At 38.5% G+C, this 18,938-nt stretch overlaps 1 protein-coding gene across 1 annotated transcript in view; it reads left to right on the top strand.

Moving 5' to 3' along the window:
* The window catches only part of Dsg1 (desmoglein 1), a 34,392-nt gene extending 19,404 nt beyond the window's left edge, over positions 1–14,988 (top strand). Inside the window, exons 10-15 of the mRNA XM_003474101.4 lie at positions 649–788; positions 2,051–2,362; positions 4,962–5,113; positions 5,378–5,438; positions 7,620–7,828; positions 10,254–14,988. Of these exons, the coding sequence (XP_003474149.2) occupies positions 649–788; positions 2,051–2,362; positions 4,962–5,113; positions 5,378–5,438; positions 7,620–7,828; positions 10,254–11,267 (1,888 nt within the window). The 3' untranslated portion in view covers positions 11,268–14,988. The remainder of the gene's footprint in view (positions 1–648; positions 789–2,050; positions 2,363–4,961; positions 5,114–5,377; positions 5,439–7,619; positions 7,829–10,253) is intronic.
* Positions 14,989–18,938: the final 3,950 nt, after the last annotated feature.

The following is an 18,938-nucleotide window of genomic DNA, read 5'->3' as shown; positions in this document are numbered from 1 at the left end:
CAGCTCTTCTAGAATTTCTGCTCCCTGGGCTTAGCACAAAGCCTGAGACAGTTACCTAACCATGTTTGCTTCAGAAGTATGCACAAGAGAAGAGAAACAGCAAGGTCAAAGATGAGGAGAAAAGGAAAATAGAATAAAGGCACAGGCAAGCACATAGTCTGGAATTTAAAGAGTCTTGGGAAGTCACTGCGCATATAGAAAGGAGGAGCAGATACAGGAAGAGAATGCAGGTCAAGGTCATGAAGGCATAGAATTCTCTGTTGTCCTAGTGGTGGCTATTGTTGCTATAAAAGAATGGTTTATCCTTGGTCCAGACCAGAAAATCCCAGGGTCTAGACCCTCCAGGATAGTTTTGCTGTCACCAAATGGAAATACAAGTGAAAACAAAAAGAGTACTCTGCCACCCAAATGCGCGTTTCTAATATTCCATCAGAAATGGTTGCTTGGTCATTCTTTTCTCTTAAATTAAATCTTTTATCTGCTTCTGAGTGGATGCATATAATTGGTACTACCTTCAAAATGAAATTCTCTAATTTAATTAAAAAGTATGTCTAGGTTTTATGTCTACTGACTAGAGGGATATATTTTATATTTCAGAAGTCTTTTTTAGATAGTTGACATTAATTTGTAGTTTTCTTTTAAATACAGGTATGTTATGGGAGATAATCCAACCGACCTGCTGGCTGTTGATTCAAGAACAGGCGTACTCACTTTGAGAAACAGAGTTACCATGGAACAGTATCAAATGCTTAAAGGAAGATACCAAGGAACAATTTTATCTATAGATGGTAAGATATCAATTTAACTTCTTTTCCTTCTGGACAAAGCTATACAAAAATGTATTCATAATTTAAATTTTCATTATTTCATTTTATTATTGCATTTTAAATAAAATTTTTCCTATAAAAGTAATCATATTGGCATTATAAATTCAAATCTTTAATACTATTACACATTACAATTTAGTGGCTAAACCCATTAGCTCTGAAATGAGACTGGATTGGTATCTTGCCGTCATTTACTATTATAGAACCTTAGAGAAGTTATTGAACTAGTCAATACTTCAGTCATCTGTTAAACAGAACAATATAAATTTAGAAGGAAGTGATGATAATAATAAAAATTAAAAAAAATAACTATAGTAAAGCTGAAAGGTCATCGGGATTTTATACCATATCCATTGGGTCTAAAGCCACTGTCGTTACATGCTTTAGAGTGTTTCTTTTTTAATTCAGAAAAGCAGACTCTTAGTAAAAATTAGTCAATGCACCGAGTTCTAGTGTTACATTAATGAAAAGTCAGGCAGCTGAACTCACATCTATGCAGCAGCACCAACACAATAACCTTAAACAAGCTAGCCCTATATTCTTACTCAGTAATTGCACTTTGAATAATCCTAGGAAGCATCTTAAGTATAAAAGGCTTAATGCACTAAGATGCTAAGTACAGCACTACCTCCAATAAGTAAATGTTGCCAGAAATTCCAGTAAGTAATTGAGAAGATACCCCATGGTTAAGGTTCTCCTGATATAAAGTTACGTGGCTATCAGAAATTATGATAATGAAAAGCATATTAAAACATGAAGGAATGATTTTCAAAGTAAAAATATATATAGAACGAGTCATGTGGTTTTATCAATGTAGTATAAATAAATTATCCTTAGAAATTTTAATTAAGGATAAAATATTATGCCCTCCAAGTCAACAAGGTGTCATCCTTGGTTGTCCTTGGCTATAATAGGTTTATTTTGAGGTTTTAGTTTGCTTCATCTTATAATTTTCAAATTATATGTACTGTCCAACTACTTAAAATGTAAAGAAATAACCCAGTAAATAATGCTCCTAACAATAATAATGTTAGTTATACTGACATAATTGATGGACTTAAAGAGCTGAGTCACAGACAAGGGGGATTATAAGAAGTTACTGAATCGACAGGAATAAAGACATTCAAATAAGTACTGGGGTAATATGAAAATAGTTCTGTATTATTCAGCAATTATTACATCGATTGGATAAAATATTTCTTCCACTTTGTACCTTGTTACAGATTCTCTTCATAGAACTTGCACCGGAACAATTATCATTGATATTGAAGGTTTTGGCGGGCCAGGAACCCAGAGCAGTACAGACGGTAGTACCAATACTAATACGGGTACTCATTCCGATGGCACGAAGACCACTGAAGATGTTACTACTCCCGACATATATGCACAAACCAGCACTCCAAATGACTTAAGTGGAGGAAGAACAACAGGAGGTGGCAGGGAACCATATGTGAACGGAAGAACTTTTTCAGATAATGTGCACTTTGGTCCTGCTGGGATTGGACTGCTCATCATGGGATTCCTAGTCCTAGGGTGTAAGTATTTTAACAATTCTGTTTATATGTGGAAGAAATAAGTTTTCTGATCCATTGATGAAATATATTTTGCAAATTGTTATTTTGAGCAATTATGAAGAAAGTTCTACACTTGGTACTGGGTTTACAACATGAAAAAATGGAGCTGCAGGCTCCCTTCTCGGACAGACAGCCAGGGCAGAGCCTTGTTCATAGTCTATCTCACAGTGGGAGAGAAGCACCATGACAAGCACAGTCAAATTCTTTGTGAAAGAAGACAATCAGCGATAACTTACTGAAGCAATCAGAAAAGGCTGCTTAAAGAAAGCAAACTCCACATTGAGTTTTAATACATGAGAAAGAGCCTGATAGACAAGAGAGAGGGAACACATGATGAACAGAAAAAAGTCTAAAATGAGAAAGCAAGGTACTGTAGTAAAAGCCTCCCAGGAGAAGAGAAGAAATGACCTGCTTGACTGTGCGGCGACATCTGAGACCAGCATGATCAGCAGAGGCTGGATATGGCTGGGATCTGATGTTTGCCTAAAACTGTGCAGTTTAATAGAAGGAGGCATCAGAATAGACCACAGCCTGCAACCCATTTTTAAAATCTTCATTACCTGAAAGCCTTTTTGAGCCTTGCTTTTGTCATCCATTAAACAATTCTATTTGTATCCCATAAAATTGTTATGATGATGGGAACAAAAGTACCACACATGAAGCAGTAGAGGTAGGTCCCAGGGGAAGGATCCAGTGGATCCTCCACGCGGTGTCTCGCATTGGCTTGGATGATGCGGAAGTGGAGATGAGTGGAACGCTAGGGTCTGAGGAATGAGAAGGGGGGCTGTGAAACCAGCAGGCAGAAACACGGATGCAGTCCACTGATGCAAAGACCCCATGACAATTTCATACAATCTTAGTGTCAGAAGATGCCTCACAGATCTAATTAAAACAAGTAAAATATGAATTGAGAGCACATTTTAAATTTTTCATTCCTTTTAATAAACAGCTATAAATAGACATGTTGCTAAATTTGACAAGTATATTTTCTCTGACTAAATAACTCATCTTGCTGAACATTTTAATCAGTATCAATCAACCTAAACCACAGATTCTGATACGCTGATAACAGCTGAGTTTCTTTCCCTTTAAAATATACTTCAAACATGAAATTTCTATATTAATAGGAGTGCTTATTGACTCAGAAAAATTGAAATAATTACCAGAAAAAGTTCTATGAAAGGAAGAACAAGTTTAAAACAAAAATATTTTCATCAAAATCAACAAAGGCAAGAGAAATGTAAAAATTCCAGGAAATGGACAGAATGTAACATAAAATATATATGACAATATATAATTTTCCTATTGGTTAGCTGTGCTGATTATCAACCAACATGACAAAACTAAAATTTATTACTTTATGAAAGTAATTTAAATATCAGGTACTGATCATTGTAACTATAAATAATATCTAATTTTAATTTTGAATTTGTTTTCATGTCGGTGACTAACTTTGAGTAGTACACTTAGTAAAACATTTTAAAATTACATGTGGATTTTAAAGTCAACCCCACTAAATTTAAGACATTTAAACATAAATTCAAAAACATTTATCAAGATTATATTCTACAAAAAGAATGGTTTAAATAAGATATTAAAAGGATAAATAAAATGAGTATTTAAACAGATGAATGCGAAAACTAACAGAAAAAGTCATGATAAATTGTGTGATATTTTCTATTTGTGTGAGAATAACTCAAGGAAAAGGAATCTGTGTAGGGGACAGTATCAGCCTCAACAAGAATAATTGCTCAATGCATGAATAAGATTTTACCATTAAAATAAAGGCGAGCATGTGTGAGCGCCTAGAAATGAGAAAAGACGTGAAGGAGAAAACAGAAGAATCAAACATTTTGCTGATGTCAGCTTTCTTTTTCTCACCTTTACTGCTTTCCTGAGTAAATGACAGGGGAAAGTTTTATCTGTTTATAATTCTCTATACAACACTAATACTATAATTTTAATACCATAAAAATTAAATTGACAATATAATAATTGACTACAATATTATATAGATCATTAATATAATATTAAACTGACTATCAATATCACATCTCTTTTGGTGTCTGACAATTATAGTTTGTTTTCTGGAATTTTCATAATAATTTTAAACTCAAATGCAGTTCTATTAAGAATTCAAAATTATTCGACGGCAGCGAGGCCACCAAATGCACCCTGAATCTCAGGATAGGAAAAAAGCGAGCACCCGAGTCCGGTTTGTGTGACACTTAACAAACCAAGATGGATCATAGCTTACGGACCGGATTCGTTTTTGAGCTAGGACTGCACGCTGTGAAAAGTGTGAGGGAAGCCCCGCTCAAATTTCAGAACACATAAAATATAACTTTTAAAAAGATTGATAGCTGGACCGATGGGTCTGACTTGGCATGACTCAAAACTTATTCTTCAGTCTTCTTTGCAGTTTTTATTTCAAATTGTAATTTCGAAACTGTTTTAAAATATGTGAAATGAAAACCATAAATGACATGCATGCACCTAACTAATAAGACACCGCAGACTGTGGTGGCAGGCCCTCTGACTCTGGCTCCTGTCTCCGCAGTGGTCCCCTTCCTGCTGCTGTGCTGTGACTGCTCGGGCGCCCCCGGGGGCGGCGCCGGCTTCGAGCCGGTGCCCGAGTGCTCGGACGGAGCCATCCACCCGTGGGCCGTGGAAGGACCGCAGCCCGACCCCGGAGACCCCCGCTTCGGCCACGTAAGTGCTGAGCCTGCGGCCGCCTGACTCGGTCCCCCTACTCTGCTCCTGATTGGCTAAGGGTGGTGGTGGGCGGAGTCCGGAGGACCTCAGAATTAGAGGGGAGCCCAGGGGAGGCTCGCTGAGTGGGGGTCAAGTTTCAAACAGACTCCAGAGGTTTCCAACGTCGTAAGCATTTAGGAAATCTGCAGTAATTCTGCAAAGGTATGATGTAAGGAGAAAAGACTCATGACAAGTGGGAAAATGTGGCTTCCTGTCTTTTAGGATGTAAACTCGGTCTGCATACCATCAATACCGGGCGGTGGTGCAATGATTGACAGCTCAGGTGAGAAAAGCTTTGTAACAGCTCAAATCATGACGAAGCAACTCTTGGAGGCTTTTCCTTTTTTGTTTGTTTGTTTGTTTTTAAATGACTTTGAAAGTTTTTATATAATTCCCTTTTCGGTGACTAATTTCTATATTAAAGAAAACCTACTGTACTACTGTTATGTGCTATGCTTTTTAAATCTTCAATCACCAGACAGTAAGTAGATAACATATTTAAGACCTCTATAAATAAAAGTACTGAATTGTAACTGTGGGTCAATTTTGTCACGGTTTTTTTTAATCTAACAGAAAATTTCATTTACTCAAATACTTACATATATGATTGATTAAAATTTAAGTGCCATCAATTAAAATAGATCTGTGCTGTTATTGAGGCTACAATCTCCTTCTACTATTTAATAATTCAAAATGGATCAAACTTTAGCTGCTTATTATGACAAAAAAAATGCATCAATTTTTTTCTTTTTTGGAACAGATACTGTTTATGTAGTTCAGATTAACTTTGATCTCACTCTAGATAACCCAAGCTGGCCTTGACCTCTCAGAAGTTCTCCTGCCTCAGCCTCTCAAGTGCTGGAACTACAGGCATATGCCAGGAATCAATTCTCAGAATCAGCATCAATGTTGACCTAAAAAAATTTGGTCAATACATGAAATATTATCAAAATCTACATAGTGGATATTCTGCTTACACAGCAGGAAGACTCTAAATACAACTTGCCTCAAAATCAGAGTCAAGACCAGCTCATAGACAAAAGCTAGAGAACAATTAGAATCTCATAGTAAGCGGATAGCTATCACCATAATAAAAAGAACAATTAAATTCTCAAGTCCATGAAAATAGTCATACCCTATTACCTGTTGCAAGGCGAATGTTACTGATTCTCTTTTTTCTCCTAGTCTTTTTCTTTTTTAAAACTTTGTTTTCCTAGTACACATGTGCAGTACATGCAGTTTATAATCATCTTGGGGAACAGCACATGCACATACTACGGCTGGCTCCTCATTTTTTAGTCTCGTTCGCCTTCCTTCCAGCCTTCCTCCCTGGCCCCAGTTCTCCTATCCTGATTTTCATTCTTCTTGATATTAATCTCAGCTCATGTTATGGCAGATAATCTTTACACTCACTGAGGTTATTAGGACCCTGTGCATGGCATGTCTTCATCCCACGTATTTCCCCTTCCCTTCCTCTTCGTCCCCTACCTACCCTTGTTCCACTGGACCGCGTCCTTATTCTTAGTCACTTGCAAACTAATAGTTATTACTTTTCTACTTTGATCACTGTAGCAGGCATAGAAATGTTTATAACTTACAGAACTAAAATGTGATTCAAGGAACTGGAAACGTTACCCTTACAACCTGTTTCTCCTCCTGACCCATCCGTTTTTGTAAATCATTTACAAAAAATCTCCTCACCCCAAACGCAGAACCCACTGGAAGATCCTCTCTTTTCGTTGGTGCCCAGTCGGTTCTCTAGATGTCAAATCATCAAGTCCATCAGTGCATCCTTGCGCAGTTATTCTGCACTAAGTCTTAAACCTTCAGCAAAGCCTCAGAGAAGGCACCAGAGTCATTAAAATATAAAAAGATACACTGTTCCCAAACTCAAGACCTTTAGAACATCAAAGCCATGGGACAGCTGTCCCAAAGTTGAATGCTCTCCGTTCTGGGTCATGTCCACGCTCCCAGCTGCCACCTGACCCGCTTACCCTCCACTCACCCTCAGGCAAGAGCAAACCAAAGACTTCCGCTCAGGGAGGCTCCCTCTCTGAAAGCCTCTGGTTCCCATACCTTCTGGACTCCCTCTAGGTCCAATAACACATTTGGGCTTATTTAGGCCACTCGTTCACCTTTTGAATGAGTATTTTACCCCTCAACTTCCCTCAGTTTGAAATCAAACTCTTTAGAACATAAATTTTTGTGACTGCTGGATAACACCCTCTTCCAGGGCACCACATAGAAGCTTCTCGGCAGATAATGACCAAGGAAACAAATTGATTAATAATTATTTTTAACTCAATATCAGTCAGGTTTTCTCTTTCTTCTTTATGGGTCATCTTCATTCTATTTCTTTGCTCAGAAATGCATACCTGAATGAGGAAACTCTATAAATAAGTTGCTAGTTTTTAGCTCACAAAACACTAGAGAAAATAAATTTAATGTGATCAAACACTTTCAGGTGTTTATACAAACGACTACTGTGCCGGAGAAATGCAAGACCTGGGAGGAGGAGAAAGAACGACAGGCTTTGAACTAATGGAGGGAGTAAAAACATCAGCCGCACCGGAGATGTGCCAAGAATATTCCGGAACGTTAAGAAGAAACTCTATGAGGGAATGCAGAGATGGAGGTCTGAATATGAATTTCATGGAGAGCTACTTCTGTCAGGTAAGGCTTCTATCTATCTGGCTTTTAACAACTCGCATCCGGGACTTCGGCAGGACCCTCTGATTCCCAACCTCTAACCTTTGCACCCAACAGTCTACATTGCTGGGGAATTATATTTCTAAAGCTCTGATCTAACCTTTACCTTACTCTGCCTTTAAAAAAAAAATGGTCAGTGGCTCACAGCTCTATTCTGTCCACAACATGAAGTCCAAATCCTCAACATGACAACTAAATTTATTCACAAATGTCTCCCCTCACCTCCACTTAATCCTCCCCATCCATTCTGCTTGCTGAACTATTTTGCCTTATTCACAGCACACTGTTCGCCTCCGTGTCTTTGCATATGCTGAGTGCCTCCTCAAATGGTCTGCGTCCCATCCTCTCTCTCATAAATTCCTACCCATCTGTCAGGACCCTGTGCAAATGTCTCTGCTTCTCTGCAGTTTTTACAATCAACTCTCTCATCCAGGTCCCTATCTATATTCTTGTAACCCCTTGTGTATTGATTGGATAAGACTCATCACCGCTAGAATCTGTGGGCTTGTAGGTTTACCACCATTTTTAGTGTCTTGTCCATTTATTCTCTATGTTACATAGTCAGGACTCAGCTCAGTACCAGGCACACAGAAAACATTCAAAAGACTCTTCCAGAACACTCTAAAACAACCTGCAGGTGTTACAGGGTGTGAAGCCTAGAGAAATAGCAGAAGAATTAACTTCACCATCTCAGCTAGAGACACGATCACTCCTGATTATCAATCACATGGTCCTCAACCTCCAGCAAGTTCCAGTTTCTGATGCTGCCTGGAAATACACTTCCCCGTCTGCATTCTGGCTCAAAATACTTCACTTATTTCCCTGCCAGATGTGTCCAATACACAGCCCCTCATTTTTGCCTTTTTTTTTTAATGTCGTAAGAAAAGTTATTTTTAAAAAGGAAGGCTTTATTTATCTATGTTACTTATATATTCATATGTAACCTAAGGCAATTCCTCTTCATTCCAACAAAAGAGAGCAAAGAAATGTGAGTCACACATTGGACATTTTAGGGGGTGGCTGATATTTTAAAATAAAATATTGGTCAAAGTCTTTCAAATAGTAATACAAAACAGTGAGACTTGTGCTGAAATACACGTGAACACTTTCTGTTCATGCCCCTGCCCCTGAATACAGTGTCATGAGAAGAAGAATTCTGCCTGGAGGCTTCGGTGCTTGCTCCAGACTCTCCAGAACACCGCTCTCACAGTGACCTCATTGCAATCGCCAATCCAACATCATTTTTCCAAAAACGCTTTCCTTCACCTCCTTACCTGAAAGACCAAATTTCACACACTCCTCTCTTCCTTTCCAGTATCAACCATTCTCTGATGTAAATATTTCTGAATTCTCTGTCTTGTCCAACTAAAACGTAGTCCTAGGAGGGAATGATTTTATCTGCTTTTACTTATTTCTGCATAGCCTCATTCCTAACAGAGTATCTGCCCAGTACCGAGGACTGAATGTATGTTTTTAATTAATGGCATAGTGCGTTGACTTGCTATTAGATGCTTCTGATAACCTGAAAGTTTGCAGTCCAGCACTGAGACCTGTAAAGGCAACATGAAAGTGCACATCTGTGGCTTTTCAGGATAGAATTGATAGAGATTCTATTTTTTTAAAATTGTCTATAATCACCTTCAGATCTGAATCCAAAAATGGCATAGATTCAAAGTTAGTTTTTCCTGCTGCATTGATGTTGAAAAGCTACACTAAAATAAACCTTCGTGGAACTATCACATTCATTCCCATCCAAAGAAAAGAAAATACAGTGCTGAGTGAATTTCATGAACTACACTTTTAGACTGAAAATAATACACATTTTTGTATACTTCCTTGTAACTTTTAAAAACATTTTTATGTGCTTCCTAACTTTTTTTCGTGCATATATTTTTATACCTCCTTCCAACTTGGTTATTTTTCTATGTGATTTTATGTTCAAAGTACACTATTTTTTTTAAAAGTTCATCTAAAGTAATTTTTTTTTTTGTCTTTTTGAGACAAGATCTCACCCTGCAATTCAGACTAGCCTTGAACTCACTTTGTGACACAGGCTGCCCTTGAACTCATTTGCACCCTAGGCGGGCCTTGAACCCGAGGTAGTCCTCCTGCCTCAGCCTCCCAAGTGCTGGGATTACACGCATGTGCCACTACTCCCAGACAAAGTGCATTTTAAAACTCAAAACGCATTATTAGGGTTACGATTAAAATGACTTCTAATCAAATTCTTATGAGTAATTATAAAATGGTTTCAAAGCATGTCTTACAGGTATTAGAATCTTATTTTATATATTCTTCTTTGGTTATTCTCTTAAAAGAAATGAAAGCTGTTGTGTTGCCACTAAACATGTGTTCGTAATTCCATTTTCTCTTTCCTCTATAAATGCAGAAAGCATTTGCTTATGCCGATGAGGAAGAAGGGCGCCCGTCCAATGACTGTTTGCTGGTGTATGACATTGAAGGTGCAGGCTCCCCCGCTGGCTCTGTGGGGTGCTGTAGCTTCATTGGTGAAGACTTGGATGATGGTTTCTTGGATACCCTGGGGCCTAAATTTAAGAAGTTGGCAGATATCAGCCTGGGCAAAGAACCTGAAAGTTATCCAGACCCTGATCCCTCCTGGCCTCCTCAGACCACTGAACCAACCTACCCTCCGCAAGTCTCCCAGCAGGTCGGCACCACCATGGTCGTTTCAGAGAGTACCTACCCCTCGGGACCCAGTGTGCACCATCCTTTGCCTATTCCCGACCCTCTGGGCTATGGTAATGTCACTGTAACCGAGTCCTACACCACTTCTGGAACGCTGAAGCCCTCTGTCCACCTTCACGATAACCTGCATGCACCCAATGTGGTGGTGACGGAGAGGGTGGTGGGCCCGATCTCCGGCGCTGATTTGCATGGAATGTTAGATATGCCTGACCTGAGGGACGGCTCAAATGTTATAGTGACGGAGAGGGTCATAGCGCCAGGTTCGAGTCTACCCACCACTCTGACTATCCCAACTCCTATTGAGTCTTCGAATGTGGTAGTTACAGAAAGAGTCATCCAGCCAACTTCTGGCATGATAGGCAGTCTAAATATGCACCCAGATTTATCCAATGCCCACAATGTGATTGTGACAGAGAGAGTTGTTTCTGGTGCTGGGATTAGTGGCATTAGTGGAGCAGCTGGGATAAGTGGTGGCATGGGCAGTGGTCTGGGTGGGGCTGGTGTAAGTGGTGGTGGCATCGGGCTGGGTGGACTGGGTGGAGGTGGGGGCCTGAGCAGCAACATGGGGGGCACAGCCACCATCAGCCACACGAGGAATTCCTCTGACCATCACTTTACCCACACCATGGGGTCTGCCTCCCCTGGCACGACTCGAAGTCGAATCACAAAGTACAGTACGGTACAGTATACCAAGTAGTTGGCATCCAGAGCTCTTGCTTGTGGTAATTATGGCTTGAATTCCAATTCCCACCACCCAAAATCTAATAACACAGTTTATGATGTACAGCCAGGTGCTAGGAGCTCCACTCTGCTGTGAGAAACTACAATGGGAAAAATAAACGGGAACATTGCCATGGGGGAAGAGTTCTCTGTACATTTGTAAAGTGTTTCCTTAGAGCAATATAAATGACCTCATGACAAGGGACTAAAACTTGAGGCATGGTTTCTGTGTGCCTTGTGGTCTGTTGGGTCTTCTTTGTGTCTATGTGGCCTGTAGTTTTATAGCCAGCATGTGGAGTAAATAAAATGTGATCATATAAAAGTACTGCCTTAGCATGGCAATTGGCGTCATTTTCCCGTAACTTGCCACGTAACTCAGGCAATATTCAAAAATAACCAAACATGCAATACATTGCTGTATGTAATATGAAATTCTGCCCACCAATTTCACGGATAATTAAATAGAATGCCAACCACACATTCAGAACAGGGTTGACCACTGAAGAATCTGATTACCTAATCAAGTCTACAGCCACCAAGCCCTGTTGCCTTGACTGCCCTTAACTGCATAAGAGGAAATAAAGGTCAGGTTAGGAACGGCTCCCTAGAAAGAAAATCCCATTAGAAACGAGCCAACAGAATGAGATGTGCTCAGGGTAAACTGGCAGTGTGAGATCTTGAACCTCAAGGAGAGCCTTCCGTTAAGAGTCAAGGTTTCTCCTGACCCCAGTTTAGGATTAATGGAAGCTGTGATCTTGAAGAATATTGCTTCGCAGGGAGGTTTTGAAACAACACACTCATTTTTCTCTTTACCACTGTGGTTGCAAATTTATAATAAAGGAAAACTCCTCAGACTGAGTCAAGCCATAGGTGACAGGATTGTCATCACCAGTGGTAACAACCTCCCAGCTAAGCAGATGCAGAGACACTGCATTGTCAGACTAGGTTTTAAGCAAGTGTTATTCATTTGTTACATAGCTCCCAAGTTAAAATGATACAAGCTGAGCTGTGGGGGGGAAAGCTTGCAGCATGGTTAAGATAAGGGGGGATTTTTAAGGGGATCCTAAAAAGAACATGCAAACTGTTTTAAATGGGAAAGTTAGAAAATAATTGTTCAGTAAAGCAGTAATTGAACTAATTATTAGCTGTGAGTTTAGTATTTTCTTTTATTTTTTTTTTGTACCTGGAATCGAACTCTGGACCTTGTGCTTACCAAGGGGTGCTGTGCTACTGAGCTGTATCTCTGGTCCCAGTACTTTTTTTTAAACAACCCTCTGTTGCCATTTTGAAGTGATCAGCCACGAACCTTTTACAGAGTTGATGATACTGTGTTGGAAAGAATAAAATAATACTAGACAAACCCATTTCTTTCACCCCCTAACTAAATTTTTCACTAGCATAAATTTTAAAATCCTTATTTGATTTGTCAATAAATTCTTGGTTTATAAATGTTCTGATTTATAGATAATTCCCAAATAATATGGTATGATACATTTTTCTAGCTTCAAAATGTAGTAATGTACTATTTATGATGTGTTATTTCTGTGTATTTGCTATATCATGTTTACTGGTTACAAATCTCTAAAACAAACAACACATTCTAAGAAATAGGTAAATTTACCATTGTGTGGTAGAGGAGTTGTTTGGGGTTTTTTTTCCTATGCCTTAAAATTCATTGTTAATATAAGTTTACTAAAGTAAGACTGGCTACAGCAAAATAAAATTAAAAAACAGTTCTTCCTCCTGGAGTTGTGAATTGCATACTATAAAAGATATTTCTCCTAGACAACTACTCAAATTTTCCAGGGTGTTACGAGATTAAATAATCAATATTCAACTTCCAAAGCTTGTCACAGAGGGCTGGAAATGAATTACTTTACCTAGAGCCAATTTTCTCCATATATCAGTAGATAAGGTTCATATGGTAAACATCCCAATATACATCTTACCTTAGCTCTGTAGAATATGTAAAATTTTAATAATCTGTAATATGCTAAAATGCGGAGGTGTAAATAAAGTCATTCAAAGGGAGTCTTTCTTTTATTTTTTCTGCCATTTAAGGGATTGTGTTAAGAATGGGAAATATTTTTCCAGAAATATAAACAAAAGGCAATTTATTGAAATATACTTGTGCATAACTATGTCCAGGAATCTAAAGGAATACAAATAATTATTAATTATTTTTTAATATTACTTAAAGGAAATGATATTTGACCACAAGAAACATATGTTTTATCCTGATGTATCAGAGTAAATCCTTTCTTAAACACCAGAAAAGTTCTAGATATACTTTTGAGGGCTAACAAATAACATAGTCACTACCTTTAGTTCACAAAACTATGGGAAATCCAAATTTTAAATGGTAGAATTAATCATTCATATTTCTAGGAAGACACTTTCAAATAAAATTTTTTTTGTAGGATTGGACAGTGAGGTTTAGTTTAGCCCTAAATTTTAAAATTACTTTTAAAAGACACCAAACACTCTAAAACTTATTTAAAGGTATATTTTCAATGAGTAGCCTCTGCTGTTATCTTCAGATGCTTTACTCTGACCCATGTGCAGTATTCCATAGACCTAGAAGAGTCATGGAAATCGTTTTATAAATAAATAGCTATAATTTAGTTCCATACTACAAGTTAAATCTTAGGTCAACTTCCTCTTAACAAAAGGAAGAAGAAATAGACAACAATTTAATGCTATGCATATGTGATTTGCAAGTAAGTGACAATATTTATACAGGCAAATTTCTAAAGAAATAATTCTCAGGGGCAAAAAGGAATGTATCACAAATATTGTTCCATTTAATGCAATGAAAACACCACTTTGAATTATTTTGACATTGAATTTCAAATACATCTGCTACTTAATACGTATTCCATGCATAAGGACTGATGTAACTGTATTTGCACTGAAATTTTACAGAAAACTACCTTTTTTAGGGTTATTTATATACTTTCATCTGGATATCAGTTCTACCTTTATGCATAAAGATTTTAGCATGTACTGTAGTTTTCACACCATATAATGTTCTTACAAAATTTTAATTGTGTCTTCACAAATTACATTTTTACATTAAGTAGACGCTTTTACCTGTACAAATCTGATTGTCCTGCAAATCTGATTGTCCACCAGTCACACCACGGTACAACACTTTGTGACACTCTTTGTCTTTTGTAGGAGATTAAAGATATAACCAGTGGCAGAAATAACCATGGCTATTTTGGAAATACATTTAAAATCAAACCAAACTTTTTTAAAGAACTAGACATATTTAATCAATTTTACCTCTTTGGGGATATTTCTGGCATTTTTAAGGCCTCCTCTGTATTGCCCCAGAACATGTAATAGTTTCCACAAAATCTAGATCATTCAGTGTGTTAAGACAAAGCCTGTAATGAATAATTTATTTTTTAATTCACCAGCTTCCATTTAGTTATATTTAAATTACTAAACACTTTATGATTAAACTGTGCTTAGTCTGACTTATTTTTCTTTTGCTGCCTATTTTCCAAGCATTTTAAACTCTACTATTCATCTTTGGTGATGTTTAAACAAGATGCTTTCCTTCGAGCGTCAGTATGGAAGGTTTTGGACTCTTTGGGTGCCAGTTTCTAGCTTGATCGTTTGTTGCCTATTTTAAGATGGTTTGTATTTCCAAACAGTTGTGTTTACAGCAATAAAATGCTTGAGATGCCTCCATTATCTTTTTTTGAATTACAAGGTGGGGGGAGTTTATAGACTATAAGAAATAATTAGACGTTCACCTCGCCTTATTATTTTCATTCCGTATTGAAGGAGATCATTATTTTCTTTTCACAATGTTAATATGTGTTCATTCTCCTGTTCCTCACTTCCGCCTGTCCTCTCACTCCCTGAGGGCATCCGCGTGGAGTCCTGTAGCCATGCCAGGGCTTCCCCCTTGACCAGCTAGTCAGCCTGGCGCAAATGGATAGGCGATTTCTTTTTAAAGACTGAACTTTCATGTTTTTAGTTCTTTACCTTTACATTGTGCCGGTGCTGTTTTTCTTTCATACTCTTAGCTTTTTAATATTTATCTATACTAGCCATTCTTTTTCTTTTATAATGACTTTTCTACTTTTCTATAAATCATGCCATCTGTAAGCAAGCCATGTGGCTATCTGGACACGAGACCCCTGCAGCAGAGGTGTATTCAAGAAAGAACAGGGAGGTTTCTGGGTCGGGAGAGAGGAAGCAGAGGGAAGGGAAGCAGGACAGAGGAGTCTGAGAGGAAACCGGGTGTGAGGCTGAATTTAGCGTTGCAGGTCATAGTAAGTCTCTAAAATTCTGCTCATCATGCAGATCCACTGGGAAGTGTGGGGTGAACAGTCCTCTGCCACATTTGTATTTGTATTTTTGTATATTTTGTCTTTTTGAGACAGGGTCTCCCTATGCCATTCAGGCTGGGCTTGATCTCACTTTGTAGCCCAGGTTGGTCTAGAACTCACAACGATTCTCCTACCTCAGCCTCCTGAGTGCTGGGATTACAGGCATGTGCCACCATGCCCAGCTTCATGTTTGTATTTTTTAAATAGCTCTCTGCCTGAAGTGTTGACACTCATGGAAAGAAATCACAGGATCAAGGAGACTGGTTAGAAGGCTATAGCAAGACTCCAAGTGAGGGGTAGGGCCGTAACAGCTTGGTGATAATAACAACACAAAATTTCTAGGCAGATCAGCAGAGCAGCACAGAGAAAGAAACTGGACACAGGTCCATGAGCCACACATTAAGTTTTAATCTTATCATAAACTTCTTTTAAAAATCAAGCAGAGTAAGTCCAAATGGAGGCTATTAAATGAATCAAAAAATTTGAAAATGATGCCATTTTCCAGTCATGTACTTAGTGACTGAGTTGAACTAGGAAAATTCCTGCAGACTATGAGATACTCACTTTTCCTATTTGGACAAAAAAAGCTGGTAGATTTGGTGTGTCACAATCTGTGACTACTTTCCAGTCATATCTCTTCTTCCTTAACCTCTAATATAAATCTTAGGAAGAGGAGATTCTGCCTCCACAACTTGCCAAAAGTGGTCAGAATATCAAGCTCTTGCTCTTACCAAAATTCACCTTAATGTGACCCAGGATGCAAGTTGCTGCATTTTGCTCAAATGAAAATACTTTCAGCGGGTGATGGTAGCACACATCTATAATCCCAGCATTCTGGGAGTCTGAGGCAAGAAGATCACAAGTTGGAACCGAGGTTTGTCTCAAAATACAAGATAAAAAACAGGGACTGGGGATATAGCTCAGTGCAAAGGACCCGAGTTCAATTGTGGAGTCTCTGGAAGGAAGGAAGGAAGGAAGGAAGGAAGGAAGGAAGGAAGGAAGGAAGGAAAGAAAGGAAGAAAGAAAGAAAGAGGACAGAAAAAGAGAAGAAAAAGAGAGAGAAAAAGAAAAGGAAAAAAGAGAAAAAGGGAGAGGGAAGGAGGCATTGGAGGGAGGGGAAGAAGGAAGGAAGAGAAAAGAAAAGAGAAGGGAATGAGAAAGAGGAAGAGAGAGCTAGAGAGCATTTTCTGTTCAATTCAATAGATAGCAGTTCAAAATATATACATTCCTGCTTCATAAATTGCAGATCTGGCATTCTCCGTTCATTTCGGTTATTGTGTTATACTGGTTCACTGAGAAGCAGACCCAGAGATGAGATTTGAAGGCAATGTTGAAGGAAGTTAAAAAATAAATAAATAGCACTTGGGAGGCTGAGGCAGGCAGATCATTGCAAGTTCACTACAAAGTGAGCCCAAGGCAGCCTGAACCACATAGCGAGACCCTGTCTCACAAAGACTAAATAAATAAATAAACAAACACTGGTAAAAGAGAGAGAGAGAAACAAGGAAAGGCGACACTGCCAAGCTGAAGCCACAGGCATCTGAAGCCCAGTCTGACTGGGGAATACACCGCGAGGAATCCATGTGCAGAACTGTTTTCCAAGCTTTTTAGAACTCTAATACTCATCCCGGCCACAAGGGCGGCAGTGTACTACATGCACCAGCTGCCACCAGCTAGGACTCTGGGCCACCTCTGAGGACAGTCATTCCGTGCACCAGCAGAACATGTGGGTGAAGCAGTTTTAGCACCCTGGAAAGTAGAAATGCGGGAACTAACTGTTTGGGTGGGTGAAGGCGACTGAAACGGTGGGAGCAAAATACAGCAGGGACTCCTTCAAGGTCTGATAGTTCTCAGTGTCTCTGAGCACCCTGGCGAAAGCGCTTACAAGAAACTGCAGAAGTTGCACGGTTGACACCACTTTCTTGAACTTCCCCAATAAATCAGAATGCGTTCTGAGTCATTCCACCAATACAGTCATAGACTGGATAAACAAAGCACAAGAATGTAAAATAGGAATGCCTTCAGGTCCTCCCTTGACATTGATTTGTACCTTCTTGGTTTTATATCGCTTGTATTAATTAGATGCTTGCCTCCCATTGAGTATTGAAACGTATAATCTGTCTCCCATAACGCATGACTTGACTTTACTGATACAACTTCAGTAGTGACCTGAAAAGGTAATTGTTCTGATATCTCTTTACTGTCAGAAATAAATGCTATCAGTTCACTAAGGTTGTCATTTTTGTAAACCCAACATTTGCCAGTGACATCATACAAATCCACCTTGTCTCTGAAAGGAGTTCACGCACCTTATTTTAAAAGACATGCTTATTTTAAAAGATACACGAAACAAAATTATAGTGATTTTATTCACACAAGGCCATGGTAGCCACAGTAGTTTTGGGAGAAATGTGCTCCCAATACTTTGTGAGATTGAGAAATAAAAAAACAATACGTAAAAGATTACCAATGAAATCAAATATATGCAAAAATCCTGAAACTTTTCACATGTTGTTCACGGGGAGATTAAACAGTTCATGCCATGAGGCAAGACTTTTGACAAATACTCCTGTGCCTTAAATGAAAAGTATTTTTAAATATTTAACCATCTTTGCTCTCCATTTATAACCGATAAATAATACTTGGACAGTTACCTTGATTGGCCAAGTAGAAGGCATCTCCTGCAGAGAGAACATGAATTTTACACTCATCACCATGCAGAGAGTTATTATGCTCTGTAAGTGAAGACATTCATATCTTGCTTGATCATTGAGAAATCATCACCAAGAAAACTAATGTACTTTCAATTTAAGAGCAAAGATTAATGTGATCCCTAGGAAATCTGGAACAGAGACCTGGCAATGAGAGACTCCCCGTCTGCTGCGGTAAACACCAGGTCTCAATACCAGTGGAGCTCAGTCCTCCTTGGAAAAAGCCTGCGAGTACTCTGGCTGGACTTCCTTTTGCAACAGTCTTATCATTAACGGCTTAGAAGCCTTCCTTCTGTGATATTATTGTTTGTGAAGAAAGGAAGATGAACTACATTATTACAAGTTGTATAATGTCTTTTAAAAGTCATCAGAGCCAAAGGCCACTATACAAGGAAACAGAATAAAATTTCAAATACCGGTAGAAAGTTGTCAAGAATTAGGTGTGATAAACCTCAGTAACAAACAAGAAAGAAAAATCGTATTTAATGAGTATCATTAAAAATGATATATTAATAAATAGGAAAAACCCTTAGATCTGTATCTAGTCTCATGATCTTTAGTAAACAGCAAATGAATTAAAGATATAAA

The sequence above is a fragment of the Cavia porcellus genome, unplaced genomic scaffold (genome assembly GCF_034190915.1).
Source record: "Cavia porcellus strain 051 isolate PalLab524CR breed Dunkin Hartley unplaced genomic scaffold, mCavPor4.1 scaffold_20, whole genome shotgun sequence".
NCBI classification, from domain to species: domain Eukaryota; kingdom Metazoa; phylum Chordata; class Mammalia; order Rodentia; family Caviidae; genus Cavia; species Cavia porcellus.
The sequence above is the reverse complement of the archived record's forward strand: the minus strand, read 5'-3'. Positions and strand labels throughout refer to the sequence as shown.